The sequence below is a fragment of the Mus caroli genome, chromosome 2 (assembly GCF_900094665.2).
Source record: "Mus caroli chromosome 2, CAROLI_EIJ_v1.1, whole genome shotgun sequence".
NCBI classification, from domain to species: Eukaryota; Metazoa; Chordata; class Mammalia; order Rodentia; family Muridae; genus Mus; species Mus caroli.
In genome coordinates this window covers 120585004-120602837 of record NC_034571.1, presented here as the reverse complement: position 1 = coordinate 120602837, position 17834 = coordinate 120585004, and the positions used below count along the sequence as shown (strand labels likewise).

Below are 17834 nucleotides of genomic sequence, written 5' to 3'. Positions count from 1 at the left end.
AAATGTGGGAACATTGAAAGCAGAAACATGCACTTTATTTTGTTGTTGCTAGAAAGAACATTAATAATAGTTTTTTCAAATTATAGAGCAAACCCCCTGTAGTTATGAATAAATCCAGTTTCTGGAGAGAGAAAGATCAATTATTGAGACTCTTCAAATGGTGTTCTGCTTGTTTAGACAGGGTCTTGCTGTGTAGTTCAGGCTGGGCTTGGATGTGTAGTTCTCCCCCCTCAGCAGCCTCGGGGCAGGAATTGTGGGTGTGTGCCACCATGCCCAGCTTGGTCTTCAGCCTTTTACTCTGAACTCTGGGTAGGATGCTGATGGGTAGTATACATGCAAACACTCTGGGATTTTTCTGATGTTTAGTATTAAGAATGACAGAGTAGCCAGTGTTGTGTTTCTGCTCCCATTAGAAACAACTATAAGATGGGGGGATGAGGGGGTTAGGCTCTTGGAAGACATTGCACAACGCTGGACTAACATCCTGCATACACTGGAGATATTCAAAGTGAGTCCTGGCTTTTGCCTGTTTCCTAGGGATGAAATGGACTCTAAGCAAGCAACCAGCCTTACTGGGCTGAGGTGCCAGAGATCAAATTTTAGAATTGCTAAGTCCACTGGGACTGAGTCCTGGTACCTCAGAGTGAAAGGACTGAAGAAAGACAAGTACAGAAGTCTGGTGTGTGCTTGGGCTGCCTAGGACATGATTCCAAAGACCGAATAGAAGGCCTTTACTAAGAACTGAGAACACTAGGTTTAGTAGTGCACGCCTTTAATCTCAACACTTTGAAGGCAGAGACAGCTCTGTGAGTTTGAGGCTGACGTGGTTTACATGTTCCACTATGTAAGTGTTCCAGCCCAGTAGTCAGGGTTATGTAGAGAAACCCTGACTAAAAGAAAAAAAAAGGAGGAAGAGGAAGAGGAGAAGGAAGAGAAGAAGAATCTGAGAGCTTAACAGATTATAAAGCTGGAAAAATTCAGACTTAAATCCTAGAGTAAAGAACTGTAACAAGAACCAGGCAATGGTTGTGCACAGCACTCCAGAGGCAGGGGCAGGTGGACCTCTGAGTTTAAGGCCCAGCCTGGTCTACAGAGGGAGTTCCAGGACATCCTGGGCTAATGCTGTATAACACTAAACATATCAGCACTGTAAGAACACAATATGATCCCGTGTATAAATATGCCCATCACAGGATCTAATAAAAAATGACTAGACATGCCAAAACAAAATAAAACTTAAGGGAGGTAAATGAGCAATATAAGCAGGTAGTCTATTATAAATGCATAACTAAGAAAACTTTACAAACAGCAAGCTGGAATGCTAAAAATTACTCAGTAAACAAAATTTTTAAAAGAAAAGAAGGGAAACAACAAAAGTAGCACATGAGACAGAAGTAAACTAAAGATGACGTGCTGTGATGTCATCACTGAGACGACTACGTCAAAGATAAGTGGACTAGCATTCTGCTTAAAAGAGAGTGATTGTCAGGTTGCCTTGGGGTTTGGGTTTGTTTGTTTGTTTTTGTAGACCCAAATATGCATATTGCTTATAAGAGTTATACATTAGTGACAACTTATAGATAACTTCAAAGTAAGAGATTAGAAAATATATTATATGCAAATGCTAACAAAAGCCAAGTATGGCAGTTACTTTAACAGGCAAAGTAGATATTTAGGCCAGAAGTGTTTACTACATAACGAGAACATTTTATATTTATAGAAGAGTGAGTTCACTAGGGGAAATATAATCCCAACAACAGATTCAAGTGTATAAAGCTAGAGTTGCCAGGCCTGTGGGTCAGTCAATCAGTCCTGGTGCTCAGCAACCTTGACTAATGACATTGTGTAGACTGTATGGATCTCTGTGCACAAGGACACAGTGTGCTGATTTTCAAGGGCAGTGCACATGTGACATCAATTGTTAATTAAAGGAACTGCAGAAGCCACAAAATACTTGTCAGTGTGTTTCTAAAATTTGAATCTGTGTCATGTATATTGTTTGAAATTTTGGAATTACATTAAAATTCAATAATAAAAAATAGAAATCACTAGTGTTTGCAAATTAAATCATACACTTTTGTATAACTTATGAGTCAAAGAAAATACTGCACTGACAGAACATGTTATGAATAAGAAAATGAATATAACTTGTGAGTTATAGCCAAAGTGGTGCTTAGGGGAAAGTGTATAGGTTTGAATGAGTAATTTGGAAGGAAGATTGAGAAAAGATTAGAGCTTCCAGCTTAAGGAGCCAAAGGAGAAAGGAAGGGGCCAGAGAAAACCCAAGAAAGGGAACAAAGGAGCAGCAGAAACAAGGACAGCTCACCAGTGGGTCAGCAGACAGGAGTCATAGCTCCTCCCCTCTCCGCTCCCCTCCCCTCTTTTTTCTTTTCTTTTGAGAGATGATTATGGCTTTTTTATGAGTGTGGTGGTACATGTCTCTAATCGCACACTTGGGAGGCTGCGGCCACAGTTTGGCCATGGACTGGGGTGATGGCTCAGTAGTAGGGCGTTTGCCTCCAGTTCCATTCCCAGCACTGCAAACACAGACCAGCTAATCTACCCGAGTTTATTCAAGGAGGGATGAGCAGAGGCAGAATTGAAACCTGTGCCCATGCTGTCTGCACCGAATAAGATGCTTGAGCAGTTTGCGCAGGGACCACTCCGGCTCCTCCACCCTCAGTGCCTCCCACCCATGAGCTCAGCCTGTGGGTGAAAACTGTCAGCCAAACTTTCCTGCTTCCTTCCACTTCCAGCTCCAAATGTAGAGCTGCTCTTGTCCATGCAGGCCTTCTCTGCTCAGTCACTATGCCAGGATTCAACTCCAGGTGTCTTCCTGATAGAACTGCCCTCCCCCCTCCACCAGCCCCCATGCAACTCCAGATGGTCCTCCTGATAGAAGTGTTTTTTACAGAGTTGAGGCACACAGTGACAAGGAGGAAGATGACACGACTGAAGATGATGAAGAAACTGAAGAAACTGGTGGAGAGGAAGAAGAGTCAGAAGGGGATGGGGACGGAAAGCAAGAACAAGCCTCCCCGAAACAAGCAGAAACAGAAACTGTCACATATATTGCTCTTGGGGACTTCGCTGCTCAGCAGACTGGGGACTTGACCTTTAAGGTAAGGTGGAGTAATCTGCAGGATAGCCAGGGTAACTGCATGGCTAACAGTACAAAAGGCTATGTGTGCTCATGTTACACAGGCCTGAGAATAATCCATCTTTAGAAAAATAACCAAAATATCTAAGTAGCACTAATCAGAGGCTCTCTTATTAAAATTACTCCTTCTAAAGATTTGGTTTTTTTTTTTTTTTTGAAAAAATAGCTGCAGGTTTGATAACTCCTAATAAGGGTAAATTTTATACTTGTGATATGCATGAAATTACTTAACTCAAGCAGAGCTTGAGTTAAGCTTGCAGCAACAGGCATGTGTCAAGTTGTTAAAAGACACTTCTGCAGCCCCTGGCAATGGACTTAGGCCTTTACTGCCAGCACTCAGGAGGCAGAGACAGACATATGCAAGTTCAAAATCAGCCTGGTCTACATAGTGAGTTCCAAGCCAGCCAAGGTTACATGATGAGACCTTGTCCAAAAAAACAAAACACTCCCTTCCACCACCACCACCACCCCTCAACCCCCCCCCCCAAAACCCCTCAGGGTATTTCTTGCTTCTTCCGTGCTAGAGAGCAAACTGCAGGCCTTGCAAGTACTAGACAACCACTTCCCACTGAGTCAGCCTGGCCTGAGACTTGTGCTTCTTGAAGAAGCTTGTGATTGTCTGCCATCAACATGAGTGACAATGTTAAAGAATATACTAATCTTAGTCCTTGTAGTTACCAATTTTCAGAATTAAATAATGAATATGATGTATAAGTGTATTATAAAACTTACACATTTATATTTTAGTTCATAGGATTCCTTTTCAGTTTGAAGAATGCCACCAATATTAGACATAATGTATACTCTAAGAAACACTTTGCTTCTCAGCATCATCAGTGGTAGAACTTCTTTGCTCATTAAAGATGATAGATAGATAGATAGATAGATAGATAGATAGATAGATAGATAGATAGATAGATAGATTCTCAGTGCTGGGATTAAAGGTATCACTACCATTGTTAGACCTAGTGGGGAAACCCCCACCCCATTCCTGATTCGGCGTGCACCCAAAAAATCACGAAGGACCATCTCTTGCTGTAATTACATGAGGACGTTTAATTACAGAGCTCCGGGCCGACATGCATCCCACACAGGAGATAACGGATGTCGGCCACGAGGCTCGAAAGCTAGGAGTTTTTATGGGGTAAGGGGCTTAGGGGTGTGGAATTCAGCATAGCGACACACTATTGGCTTATTTAAACATTAACAGAAGGATTACAGAGCAACAGGACTTTGTTCCTGTGGGCTGGGGGCTTATCTTTGTTCACATAGCAACCAGTTGATGTATGACTTTTACCCTGCGCCAAGGGGCAATAGACAGAGTGGAGGTTCCGGCCAGATGGCCTTGCCTGCATGCTTGAATTCTTTTCATCTTCACAGTTAAGATGTTCTTAGGAATGCCTTTACAACAGCCCTGCCCTGGCAGGCCTGAGGGCTGTTCTGCTTTGTTCTCAGTCTCAGGCCTGGGCAGTGGGCTCTTAAACAACTCACAAGTTACAATATTTTACCTTCCTTCACCATATCTAGATGGTAGATTATATTTTTTCTGTATGCATAAATGTCATTCAAGGTGTTAATTGGAATATATTAGATAAGTTCTACTTTTGCTTCAGCATATGGTTTAATTTTAACTTCACAGAATTGATTTTCCTCAAGGATTCACATGCTGCTTCTGAAAGATAATGTCCAAAGAGAGATGCAAAATCCACAGTGTCTTCTATAATAATCCAAGTGTTAGCATAAGCATGGTGCCTTAAATGGTACTGAGGGGGCTGGAGAGATGGCTCAGCAGTTGAGAGCACTTACTGCTTTTACGGAAGACCTGGGTTTGGTTGCCAGCTCCCACATTGTGGCTCACAAACACCTGCAACTCCAGCTCCAGGGAATCCAAGACCCTTTCTGACTTCCATAGATATCAGGCATTCATGTGGTACATAGACATGCAGGCAGGCAAAACATTCACAAACACACACACACACACACGCACACACAGTGAAAAGGTGCTTGTCACGTGAATATATGCTTCATGTGATGGTTCATTTATAGTCACAAAGAGTCAGTAGTAGAGTGTTATGGATTTTTTTCTTTTTCTTTTAAATGGGACTAAATAAGCTCATTTTACCTTTGTAAAAAAAAAAGATATTTTTGAAGCATTTGTAATGAAATATTGTTCATGATTTTATAATTTTTGTTCAGTTTCTAATTTGTTTCCATTTAAGAAAGGGGACATTCTCCATATAATTGAAAAGAAGCCTGATGGTTGGTGGCTGGCTAAGGATGCTGAAGGAGTTGAGGGTCTCATTCCCAGGACCTACTTGGAGGTTAGTCCTGACCATTTCTGCCTTTCCAACTAAAGTGTTTCCATGTTGATGGTAATAAGCATGGAGCTGTGCTTCTGACTTGTTGGTAAGTGAATGGTTTGAGATAGAGAATTGGCTTAATTTTAAAGAGACGGTGAGTAGGGGAAATGTACTTACCGCCCCCCCCCCCCGAGCGCCNGCCCGGGGCATGCTTGTAAGCCCAGGAACACTACCATCATGAGGGTGCTTTGGGTTAGTACTGTTTCAGGTACTGTTCATCTTAGTTTCTGAGTCAAGGTCTCTCATTGGGTTTCAACATAGGCTACCAAGTCCCAGGGATCTGCCTGTCTCAGCCTCCCCAGTGCCTGGTGTAGTCAGAAATGCTTTCAGAACAGAGATGGAGAGACAGAGAACAGGTAGCCAGCCGCTGCTGTGATGACCCACACAGACATCTTTAGATTTGACTTGTTTTTACTAATTTGGCATTACCTGAGAGTGTTTTCTTGTATGTTTGACAGTGCTGGGTGTGGTCATCAAAACCAATCTGATTATGGCTTTATTTGCCATTACTCCTTGTTGGAGTATAATAAGTCCAGAAGCCCCCTCACAAACCACACAAACACGGATTTCAGTCAGACAGGGATAGTTTATTGAGCATAGGCCCCAGGAGTGATCGATCAGGGCTGCAGCCCAGACTTGGGAACTGAATGTTGAGTCAAGATCCTACAGGGCTTTTAAGCCTGAGATCTACACACATCTGTGCCAAGTTACTCCATCATTCAGGACTTGGGAATAGAGCATCTCCTTAGGGACATGTCTTTGTTGTACATTTGTCCTGCTCAGTTGGTTGGGGTATCCAACTGTAGCAGGGGATTTGCCTTGTATAAAATTCACACCTTAACTTGCCTACCACGATGTCAGTACCCACATTCGTGTCTGTTCTGCCAAGTAAGATGTTAGTTCCCAGGAGGGAGGTTTGGGGAACTTAAACTTTACTTGACCCCTACTCAAAATGGAAGTCCTACTCTAAATAGGTGCAGGTGTGTCTGTTATGTTGGGGGCCATCCCAGGGGCAGCTTATACACAGGTGCAGGAAGTGCTGCAGGCTAGGTGGTTTGGATCCAAGCTTGTTGTAGGTAACTATACAAAGCAGGTCTAACTGTCTTCTGTTGTGATTGCTTTCCAAGAGCTCAGATCATTCTGGTAACAGGATATGAAATCAATTTGGGCATGAGAAAGTTTCCTAATAACAGCAGAAACAACATATGAGAAAGTTACCTTATAATATTAATAACAGAACTAAATGACAGGTTAGCCAGGTAACAGTTATTTAGGCCTTAACATTTGACCTAGGTCTTAACACTCCTCATTTCCTATTTGTATCATTTCTTATTGAATGTAGCAGCTGTTATAATATTAATGAGGATTATTATCCTTCAGACATTTGTGTTTGATATTTTTGTTGGCTTTCAGTTGTGTGTAGTTTTGTTAGCTAAATCTATCGGTGTTGTGTTTCCAGTTATAACTTTTGGTTTTATATTTAGTATTACTTCTAAAAAGGGCATCCCATTCCAAGATCATTTTTGCCAGCACTTTTGCTGATTCTTCTCTTAATTTTTAATTTAAATTCCATCTGACATAGGCAGGTATATAAGCTAAACTTATCTCTCCTCCTCCTCTTCTTCTAATTGTTGTTGTTGTTGTTCTTCTTCTTCTTCTTCTTCTTCTCTTTTTCCTCTTCCTCCTCCTCTTCTTCTTCCTCCTCCTCCTTTTCCCCCTTCTCCTCCTCCTCTCCTTCCTCTTCCTCCTCTTTTTCCTTTTCCTCCTCTTTTTCCTTTTCCTCCTTCTTCCTCCTCCTTCTTTTCTTCTTCCTCTTCCTCCTCTACCTTCTTTTCCTCCTCCCCCTGCTTCTTCTTCTTTCTTCTGTTTTTTTTTTCTTTTTTTCTTAAGCAGGATCTTGCAGTGGAGCACAGGCCAGGCTAAAACTCGAGATCCTCCTGACTCAGGCTCCCAAGTTGTAGAATTACCGTGCCTGTCTATCATTTTTTTTCCAAATAATGAATTACCAAACACATGTTACAAGCTTTGCATACAGATACCCTCATCTATGCTAAGTACTGATACATCTTTGTGGTTTGATTCTGTGTTGACTGAGCATCACTTTGTATGTCCACAATCTCTCAGCCCTATAATAAAGAAGACAAGCTGGAGTCAAGTGAAGGCAGCGAGGAGGGCGGTGAGGAGGACGTGGAGGTAGTGGATGAAACTGCAGATGGAGCCCAGGTGAAGCAGAGGTACGAGGTGGGAGAGGGCATCGGGGTGGCTTAAACCTGTGTGTGCATTTTTGAGCATGTGTTTAGTGGGTTGTATGTGCAGACATGTGCAATGCATACACGTGTGTGTGAAACCTTGGATAGTGTACCCCAGGAGCTATGCACTTTGCTTTTTAATGTTGGGTGTCTCTTGGGCTCGGAACTGGCTAATTAGATTAGGCTGGGTAAACAGTGAGCCCCAGGAACCTTGTGTCTTCACTGCACCAGCTCTGAGATTAAAAATACACATCACCACATCTAATGTTGGCTCTCGGGTTTTGGACTCAAAACACTTACATGTCAAACATTTTACCAACTAAATCATCTGCAGCCTCAGAAATTTTTGGCTTTATTTTTACTGTTAATAACTCAACACTTTCTTATAATGAAGGCAAATTTTGCTAGTTTAATTTTGTAATCCATTTAGGGCATTGAATCCTAGCTGGGCCTCCCCTGAGAAGACTGTTTAGTTTCCCGAGCTGATTGGTGACTCCACTCTGTTTGTGACTCCCAGCTGAAATAGGCACAGCTGGTCCCTGCACTGACCTTGCTCCTTTGTCTTCCTAGAACTGATTCCCACTGGAGTGCTGTGCGAAAAGCTATCTCAGAGGTTGGTTCCTTCTGTCTCCAGTTTTGTGTCTAATAATATTGGTGTATTTGACAAGATGCACTTCATTTGTTGCTTAGTAGTTCAGACTGAGTTCAGAGCAGAATAGAGACTGGGGGGCAGCAGAGATGGCAACAGGTGCAAGGTGGGAACATAGGCACACCTTCCACTTAGTGGCCCATGATACAAATGGCATTCGCGTTAGGTCCTTCTGTATAAGAAGTAGAGAACCTCATCTGTGATGTGATTTGAGAGCTTGGAATTATCCTGCGTTTCTATATGAACTTTCTATAATTTTGGAATATTAAAGTTGATCTATTTAAAAAAATGTTTAAAAAGATATCAGGGCAAGAAATCACCTACAAAACTGTCAATCAGAAATGATATAACACTGAAATTTCTCCCAACCCCACAAATCATCCCCACTAGCAGTGTGGTGAGTAGCTTTCCTCGCCCTGGATTCCCCTCCTTAGTTGTTACCAGGGTGCGCTAGGAGTGCTCGCACACACAGAGCGTCCATTGCTTCTAAAGTGCTTATCAGGTGCAGTGGTCACCATGTGTTCAGTGGACCTTGACAGGAGTGGGGACACGTTGGCAGCTAATTTAGAACCCAGAGCTCCATTCTCCAGTCACTATGAGAAGTCACAGTCCTTAGGAGAGACCAGGGTTCATGATAGGTGCCACCCTCGAGGAATCTGGGCTTACCCTGCAGTACTTCTTTCTTTCCCTTTCCCTTTCTCCTTTCTCCTTTCTCCTTTCTCCTTTTTCCTTTTTCCTTTTTCCTTTCCTTCCCTTCCTTTTCTCTCTCTCTCTCTCTCTTTCTTTCTTTCTATTTATTTATTTATTTATTTATTTATCTATATACACTGTAGCTGTCTTCAGACACCAGAAGAGGGCGACAGATCCCATTACAGATGGTTGTGAGCCACCATGTGGTTGCTGGGAATTGAACTCAGGCCCTCTGGAAGAGTAGTTAAGTTAGTGCTCTTAACTGCTGAGCCATCTCTCCAGCCCCCACTGCAGTATTACTTACTTCACAGTCTGTATGGTTTGTTTTTCCCTCTTGGGGGTTGCCTTGCAATAGTGTTGAAGTACTACAAAAGCAAGAAGAGGAACAGGAACAACAAGTCTTTCATTTTCCTCTCTTCAGCAGATAAATACTGTTGATGTGTTAGCCACGATGGGAGCCATTCCTGCAGGATTCCGGCCTTCCACGCTCTCCCAGCTGCTGGATGAAGGTAACACAGGCTTTCAGTCTCTGTACACTTGGAGTTCAGCAGTCAAGACTGAATGCTAATTCTTCTATAATTGTCCAAACAAGTTGAAGATACTAAATCTACCTCCTGCACATACACGTGTTTGTGTGTGTGTGTGTGTGTGTGTGTGTGTGTGCGCGCGCGTGCGTGCTGAGGCCAGAGGTCGACACCATGTATCTATATCAACTGTCCCCTACCATATTTTTGAGACAAGGCCCCCTACTCAATTTGGCTAGCCAGCAAGCCCCGGGAACCCCCTGCTTCTGAACCCCAGCACTGGAACCACGGGTGCTTGTCACTACACTGCTCTTGGCTTTTTTTGCCTGGGTTCTGAGGTCCTGAAGTTCACATGGCAAGTGCTTTAGCTGATCCGTCTCCCCAGCTCTGAACCTCACCTTCTTGAGCGTTCATCTTTTCCTCATCCTTCCTGTGGCAGCGAGGGAGGCCAGGCCATGTGTGTGGAGGCCAGGCCTTGCATGGTGCTCTGGCTCCCAGCCCCTTTCCTTGTTGCACAAACATGACTTCTGATTTCCTTGACCTTCCCTGTATCTATAGCCACCCTCTCCCAGTCTTCCTGCCTTTGGTACTTGCCCATGGGTGTTACCAGGATACCTAATCCTGTGACTTTAAAGCCCGCCCCAAGCCCCAGCCCACTGAACCAACCCTTCTTTCATCTGCCCTTCTGAGCAGCCTTCTCTCCACCTGTTTGTTTCCGTGTCCATTCTGGGCTTTCCCAGTGCTTGAGAACTGTCTGTAAGCTGCTGTAAGAAGACCCATGGTGGCAGGTGTCTACTATGTACCTGGGCTGTTCAGTTGTCCTTGGAAGGTCTTCTTGAAGTTGCCTCTGATGGAATTGTTCTTCCCTGTTCTAAAATGCCCACCCCTTTCCATCCTTTCCAGGGATGCCTGCCATGGGATGTGTTTGTTTCCCTTTAGCCCGACTCCTTGACACCCTCCAAACTCAAGCGTGGGCTTTATCAGTCCCCTCAGTCCTGTAAGCTAATGAGGGAGAGACATACCTCTCCGGTTCACTCCTGTGTCTCTGACTTTTAACATAGCACTTGGCACAGAGCAAGGGCTCCAAAACTGTTTCTTGAATAAATAGTGCTTTCTATAATAAACATTCCTTAGTTGTTGGCCTGTGATCCCAGGATGTGGGAGGCAGAAACAAGAGGGCCAGAGGTTCAAGTCATCCTTGGCTATATAGAGTTAGAGAACCCCTGGTGTTTATAGGGGACACTGTCTCAAAACAAAACAAAACAAAACAAAAAAGAAATAATATAAAAAAAGTAAAACCACTTATGTAATTTCTCCCCTCAAATCTCTAAAAAGTGATTACAGATTTCTTACCTTTTATATAAGTATTTGGATACATCATCATTATCATGAAGCATGTTTTTTGTCTAAATCTTTAGAACTCTTTTTTAAAAGATTTATTTATTTTATATATATATATATATATATATATATATATATATATATATATATAAGTACACTGTAGTTAGCTTCAGACACACTAGAAGAGGGCATCAGATCCCATTGTAGATGGTTGTGAGCCACCATGTGGTTGCTGGGACTTGAACTCAGGAACTCTGAAAGAGCAGTCAGTGCTCTTAACCACTGAGCCATCTCTCCAGCCAACTCTCTTAAAAAAGCTGCCCTGAGGTGATCTTTTTTTTTTTTTTTTAGAGGGGGGGGGGGCGGGGGGGGGGGGGGGGGGGGGGGTTCCTAGAACTCACTCTGTAGACCAGGCTGGCCTCAAACTCAGAGATCTGCCTGCCCTGCCTCCTGAGTGCTGGGATTAAAGGTGTGTGCTGCTACACCCAGATAAGGTGATCTTTATATCTTTTAAGTTTTGTGCCTTGTTTTAATATATATCTGGTACATCTGTCTCAGGAAGTTAGCTCTTGGTGACTGCATGGCTTTTCAGAAATTTTTTGCTAAGCCTGTCCTGTAACGGTATCAATTTAGGGTTTTGAATTTCAGGTCTCTTTTTGTAAGAAAATAAAAAGAATGTTGTTTCAGCAGGGAACCAGTTTCGAGCAAGTTACTTCTTGCAGCCAGAGCTCACGACATCGCAGCTGGCCTTCAGAGATCTAACATGGGATGCTAAGGCAGGCACGGTACGTGTGGTTACTGTTGCTCAAATGAGAGTCCAGTGTCTCTCCGGTGGCAAGTATGTAAATAGCATGCAAATTGACAAATACATTGCAGAGAACACACTCATTTCTGGAAGATATTTTATAATTTGAAACTTTGCACCTCAACTTTATCTTCCTTTTTTCTGTTGTTTTCTCTCATTATAAAAGAAATAATTCTAACTTTATATATTAACTGTTCTCTCTCTTTTTCTTTCTTTTTTTTTTTTTTTTTGAGACAAGGTCTTACTATGTAACCCCAACTATCCAGCCATTTTTTAAAAAATATTTTATTTTATGTATATGAGTACACTGTACCTGTCTTTAGACACACCAGAAGGGGTCATCAGACCCCATTTCAGATGGTTGTAAGCCACCATGTGGTTACTAGGAGTTAAACTCAGGACCTCTGGAAGAGCAATCAGTGCTCTTAACCACTGAGCCATCTCTCTAGCCCACTGCCATTTTTTCCCTGAAGAAAAATGTGTTTGTGTCTGTGTGTGTGTGCTTTGACTGCATGTATGTCTTTGTATCATGTGTGTGCCTGGTACTTGCAGAAGCCAGAAGAGGGAGTTGAGTCCTCTGGAACTGGGATTACAGACAGTTGTGAGCCACCATGTGGGTGCTAAGAATCTAACTCCAGATTTCTAAAAGATCAGCCAGTGCCTTAACTACTGAACTGTCTCTCTAGTCCTCTATCTTTACCTCAGTTTTTATTATGTAAAAATGGGGTGGTTAATAATAATAGCAGTAATTGTTTCAGCACAGAGCTATCATGGAAATTGAATGATAAAGAACAGCATTGGGCATGTAAGAACTCAATAAATGTTAGTGTTATAGTTTGGTGAAGTGTCCCTATTTTGTGACTTTACTGGGGAGATATTTCAGATCACCCCAGATAGAGAGGGCCATGACAGACCAAAGAAATGATACTGTGGAGTCCACTGTGAACCAGTCCATCAGTGGGGTCACTTACAAGAGCATGGGCAACTTGTGTAGCTGTATCACTGGAAAGCCACCCCTCAGCATGGGTGTTGGCTTAACAAAAGCTCAGCACACACACACACACACACACACACACACACTGGAATTCATAGGCAACTACTCTAGCAGGCCTCCCTGACCCCAGCGGTTGTTTAGGTTTTATAGCCTCCGAGAGCGGTGGTTGCGCTTGAGGTTTCTATTGCTGTGATGAAACACCATGAACAAAAGCTACTCGAGGAGGAGGAGACTCCTCTTCTGACTGCGGCACTTAGGGAACTCGGCACGAACCTGGACACCAATGCCTTGTCCCGGTGCTGCACTGTGGCACCTGTGCATGCCCACACACATCTTACAGAATGGCTCGGAGGTGTATTCTAACCTGTGAGTCTGCGTGTCCTTTTCATTGCAGTTTACAAGTAAGAGAATTGCAATGTTCAAATGTAGTTCTAGGAAAATGACTGATTTTGATTTTAAGTGAAAGTCACCAAAACTATGTTGTGCATATATGCGTGTGTAAAATTCTTGGGTTTTGTATTTTAGTTTATATGTCTTCTTTTTATTCCTTTGCTTGCTTGTTGCTTTCTTTTTCCTAAATAATTATTTATGTAATATATATGAGTACACTGTAGCTGTCTTCAGACCCACCAGAAGAGGGCATCAGATCCCATTACAGATAGTTGTGAGCCACCATGTGGTTGCTGGGAATTGAACTCAGGACCTCTGGAAGAGTAGTTAAGTTAAGTGCTCTTAACCGCTGAGCCCCCTCTCACCAGCCCTTGTTTGCTTGTTTGTTTGTTTGTTTGTTTTAAAAATCAGGGCCTCATGTAGCACAGGCTGGCCTTGAACTTCCAGTCTTTCTGTTTTTACCTCTTAAGTGCTAAGATTTCCAGAGTGGATTGCTACCCCTAGCTGTATTTGCTTGCTTAAGCTGTATTTGTAAAAGATGTTTTAGAAATGGATTTTGTTTTAAATAATAAATAAAAATAATTGTTGTGGTTAATTTTCCTTTCAGATCATGTCGAGACCAAGCCGTGTTTCATTGATTCTGACCCTATGGAGCTGTAAAATGATCCCTCTCCCAGGAACAAGCATACAGGTTCTCAGCAGACACATCCGCCTCTGCCTGTTTGACGGCAGCAAGGTAGGAGTTCAATCCATGAGAGCCGAGTCAGGTTGCCCTAATTATGGTAAAAGTATTCTATTAGTGTCGTGTTCTCTCTCTCTCTCTCTCTGTCTCTGTCTCTCTCTGTCTCTCTCTGTCTCTCTCTGTCTGTCTCTCTCTCTCTCTCTCTCTCTCTCTCGATTCTCTCTCTCCCTCCCTCCATACACACATATCCGTATGCACCCACACCACACATATATAGGAATATAAACAAATAGATGCATCAGTGTAACCACCACCTTAACTAAGAATGCAGAGCAGCATGTTCCTACAAAGCCCCATCTACTCCTCCCGGATGCAGGAGACTGGTTTTCACCCAGTACCAAACAAAAGTTGGAATGATTATTTTTAAACAAATATATCTTTTATGAAAAAATTCTTAGTGCCTGGATGGACATTTGTGGCTTTTACTGCAAATACTGGAAAGACTAAAAACTCAAAATCAGTTGCCCAAGCTACCAACTTACAAACCTGGGCATAGAAAAGTGAGAAAAGCCTGAAAGAATCAAGAAGATGAAATTACAGAAATTAATAAAAGAGGAGGAAAGATAAATGGAGGGAAAACATTAAAAAGTTGTTTTGCTTTTATGTTTGGTTTTTAAGAATCAAATTGAAAGATATATGATAAAACTTATGAAGAAATTGGTTTTTTTGGTTTGGCTTGGTTTGGGGTTTTTTGGGGGGTTTTTTGTTTTTGTTTTTTTTTTCTGTTTGTTTGTTTGGGTCTTTTGAGAGAAGGTTTCTCTGTGTAGCCTTGGCTATCCTGGACTCACTTCGTAGACCAGGCTGGCCTGAACTCACAGAGATCTGTTTGCCTCTGCCTCCCGAGTGCTAGGATTAAAGGTATGCGCTACCATGCTCAGCTGAAGAATTTGTTTCTTAAAGAGAAAAACAAAAACAAGCTGGGCATGGTGGCGCCCGCCTTTAGTCCCAGCACTTGGGAGGCAGAGCCAGGCGGATTTCTGAGTTCAAGGACAGCCTGGTCTACAAAGTGAGTTCCAGGACAGCCAGGGCTATACAGAGAAACCCTGTCTCAAAAAACCAAAACCAAACCAAAACAAACAAACAAGCAAGCAAACAAACAAACAAAAAACACTTTTACCGATATCTGAATAGAAATTGAGACATTAACACAGATCCTTCAGACATTAGTGGGCAAGATGGGCTCTCACAGTCAATTGTATGCCAGCCAATTTTGCAATACTGATGAAAGTGTTTCTTAGAAAACTGTAATGTAATGAAACTGAAGTAAGAATGAGCAATGTCTGTGGAAGAAATGAAAGCGTAGTAAGAAACCTTTCTCTAGGGGACACTCTAGGCCTGCGTGGCTTCACTAATGACTTACTCCCAACATAAAAAGTTTTAGAACCAATCTCATATGAACTTCTTGTATAGAACAGATATGAAGAAAACGCTTCATCTCATGAAGCCAGGAAAACCATGATGCCAAAGTATTCTATAAAAAGAACGAAATTATACGACCATAACCTTCATGGCTGCAGAAACTGAAATTCTAATTCAGTACTCAGGCTGAGCCTGGGTAGATACGACAGACACCATTGCACAGAGAGGGGAGTGTCTGCCGAGAGTTCAGGTGTGTACAGCTACGCAGCTAACATTTAACCCTTGACAAGCAATCACTGTAATCTGTCATATTGACAGCACAAAGAACACGGCTGGATGGACAGAGAGCTCAACAGATGTAGGAAGATGTGGGAAATTTCAAAGCCCAGTCATGATTCCTAAGACATTTTCTACAGAGCAGAGGCAGAGGAGAGCCCTGGTTCTGTAAAGGACATAAGCAGCCCAGTGCCGCGTCACCAGGCCTAGCAGAAAAATGTCAGACATCGTCCCTAAGATCAGGAACAACTCAGAGATCTGAGAAGGAAGGAGGGAAAGGAGATGAGTCACATAGACCACAAACAGCAATCAGAGCTGTTTATCAACTCACAAAACTGGATTGTAGTAGATTTCCCGTTATAGGTGCATCTAGTAGGAATGCGTGTCCCCGTGCTGTTTACTTGAATTTTCCCACAATAAATCTAAGGCTGTCACAACTAAGAAGTGCTGCTGTCAGAACCAAGTAAGGACATGCCACCTGTAGAGATAACCTCCCCACACAGCCCAGTTCTCTGAGCAGTTCAGCAAAGGCTGCAGTGCCAAAGGAAGCAGGGAGCCTGGGGCTTTCGGCTGGATGCTGCATTTTTACGGATTTTTTTCTTGTGGGTAGAGATGGTGCTCAGGGCCTCACGTGTGCTCAACACGGGCTCTGCACTGGACTCCCCACCCTCAGCTGCCTGCTTGGTTTTTCTCTCCCTTCTAATCTTTTGTTCTTCCATTTTCTTTGTCCTGTATACAACACATACACACATAGATGCAGACATTGTTGCTGACTTGGGATTCAGATGTGCAAGGTCTCATTGGCCCCTACAATGTGGTTTCAAATGAAAAAAAAAAAAATCTCCTTTCAGGTCCTGAGTAATATCCATACAGTCCGAGCCGTGTGGCAGCCTAAGAAGCCAAAAACATGGACCTTCTCTCCTCAGGTAAGTCACCTGCTGGGAGCCTTCACCTGTGCGGTAGAAGGGGCACTGGAGGCTTCCAGAGTGTGCTGCATGGGACATGCAGTGTTTAGGGCAAAATGGAAATCTTCATTATTCTTTGCAAGAGTCCCTCAGGTCCCTGACTCACTGAAGCTGTGACCACAGCCTCTAGGTGGATTTCAACTTTAGGAAATGTCCTTTCATGGAGCAGAAAGCAAGAAATAAGATTAGGATTGGGCGTTTTCAAAATGAAATCTTCCAATTGTGCTAATGGCACTTGGTATTTCCCTCAGATAGGAATCAAAGGCGACACCTCAGGGGCTGGCGTGTCACACCCAGATCCCGCTGAGGCTGTGGTGAGGTTAGGGCTTCGAGCCCCTGATCAGTGTCATACAGACGCTAGTGAGTCACGGGAGTCTTCATGTACTTTTGATAGTGTTGTTTGTGGTTTGCTTTTTCCTACCTCCAAGGACTCATGGCTTCATCGTTTGCCTCCCTCCCACAACTAACCCCTTTGTTCCCCTGCACCCTAGAAGCCCTTCAGTTTCCTTCCTCCTACTGTATCAGGTCTTAGCACAAGACAGGTCAGGGAGAGGGCACAGGCTGTGCTGGAGGCTCAGCCACCTCACTTGATGTGACTTGTGTCCTCACTGCCCTGTGGCACAGCTCCTCAAAGCCCGTTGTTCCCTCACCCCTGCCTCTAGGGAGCACTGCTTGTCCTTTGGCTCAGACCTTCACAGTTTGCCCCCTCATCTCTGGCAATGTGCAGCGTTAAAAGTAGGATTTCCTGGTTTCCCAGGATGTGAGGATGAGCTGAGGGGTAATATGGGTGCTTTTCCTGAATGAAGCTGAGCACATCACATGCTCTGGTGATGTGGGAGTGAACATGTGCACGTACATTTGTGAGCAGCAGCAGTATCCACTACTGAAGGCACTGTGGCCTTCAGGCCTTTAGAAATAGTGTAATGTAACAAACAGGATGCGTTTTGTCACAGCTCTGGGGTTGACTGATAGTTCTTTGCTTCTTTGCCTATTCTAAGCAAAAAATAAATAAAAATTAAAAACCAATCAACCAACTAAACAAACAAATCAAGAAGGTTTAAGGTAATTTCCCTGTCAGCAGAAAAGCTAAATGCTTCTGCTTCTAATCATTCACGTGTGAATCTGGTCCATCTACTTTCAAGAACATTTTTTGTTTGTTTATTTTACACTTTTCTATTTTAACATATCATATGCTAAAACTATACATGCAAAAGAAGGGTAGAGGATAGCTTGGAGGTGTCAGTACTCTCCTCTACTTTGTGGGTCCACCCAGGGATCAAACTCAAGTCTTCAGGCCTGGCTGCAAGCCCTTTGCTCACTGAGCCATCTC

General features: G+C 43.1%; 1 protein-coding gene across 4 annotated transcripts in view; it reads left to right on the top strand.

Moving 5' to 3' along the window:
- Positions 1-17834, top strand: part of Nphp1 (nephrocystin 1) — a 49643-nt gene that overhangs the window by 12946 nt on the left and 18863 nt on the right. Inside the window, exons 5-12 of one of the 4 annotated variants that reach the window (XM_021183855.1) lie at positions 2915-3122; positions 5380-5481; positions 7645-7754; positions 8340-8382; positions 9533-9617; positions 11664-11758; positions 13770-13898; positions 16391-16465. In XM_021183855.1, coding sequence (XP_021039514.1) covers positions 2915-3122; positions 5380-5481; positions 7645-7754; positions 8340-8382; positions 9533-9617; positions 11664-11758; positions 13770-13898; positions 16391-16465 — 847 coding nt within the window. Of the gene's footprint in view, positions 1-2914; positions 3123-5379; positions 5482-7644; positions 7755-8339; positions 8383-9529; positions 9618-11660; positions 11759-13769; positions 13899-16390; positions 16466-17834 lie in introns of all 4 variants that reach the window. The other 3 variants (XM_021183849.2, XM_021183845.1, XM_021183840.1) reach the window with 3 other exon arrangements.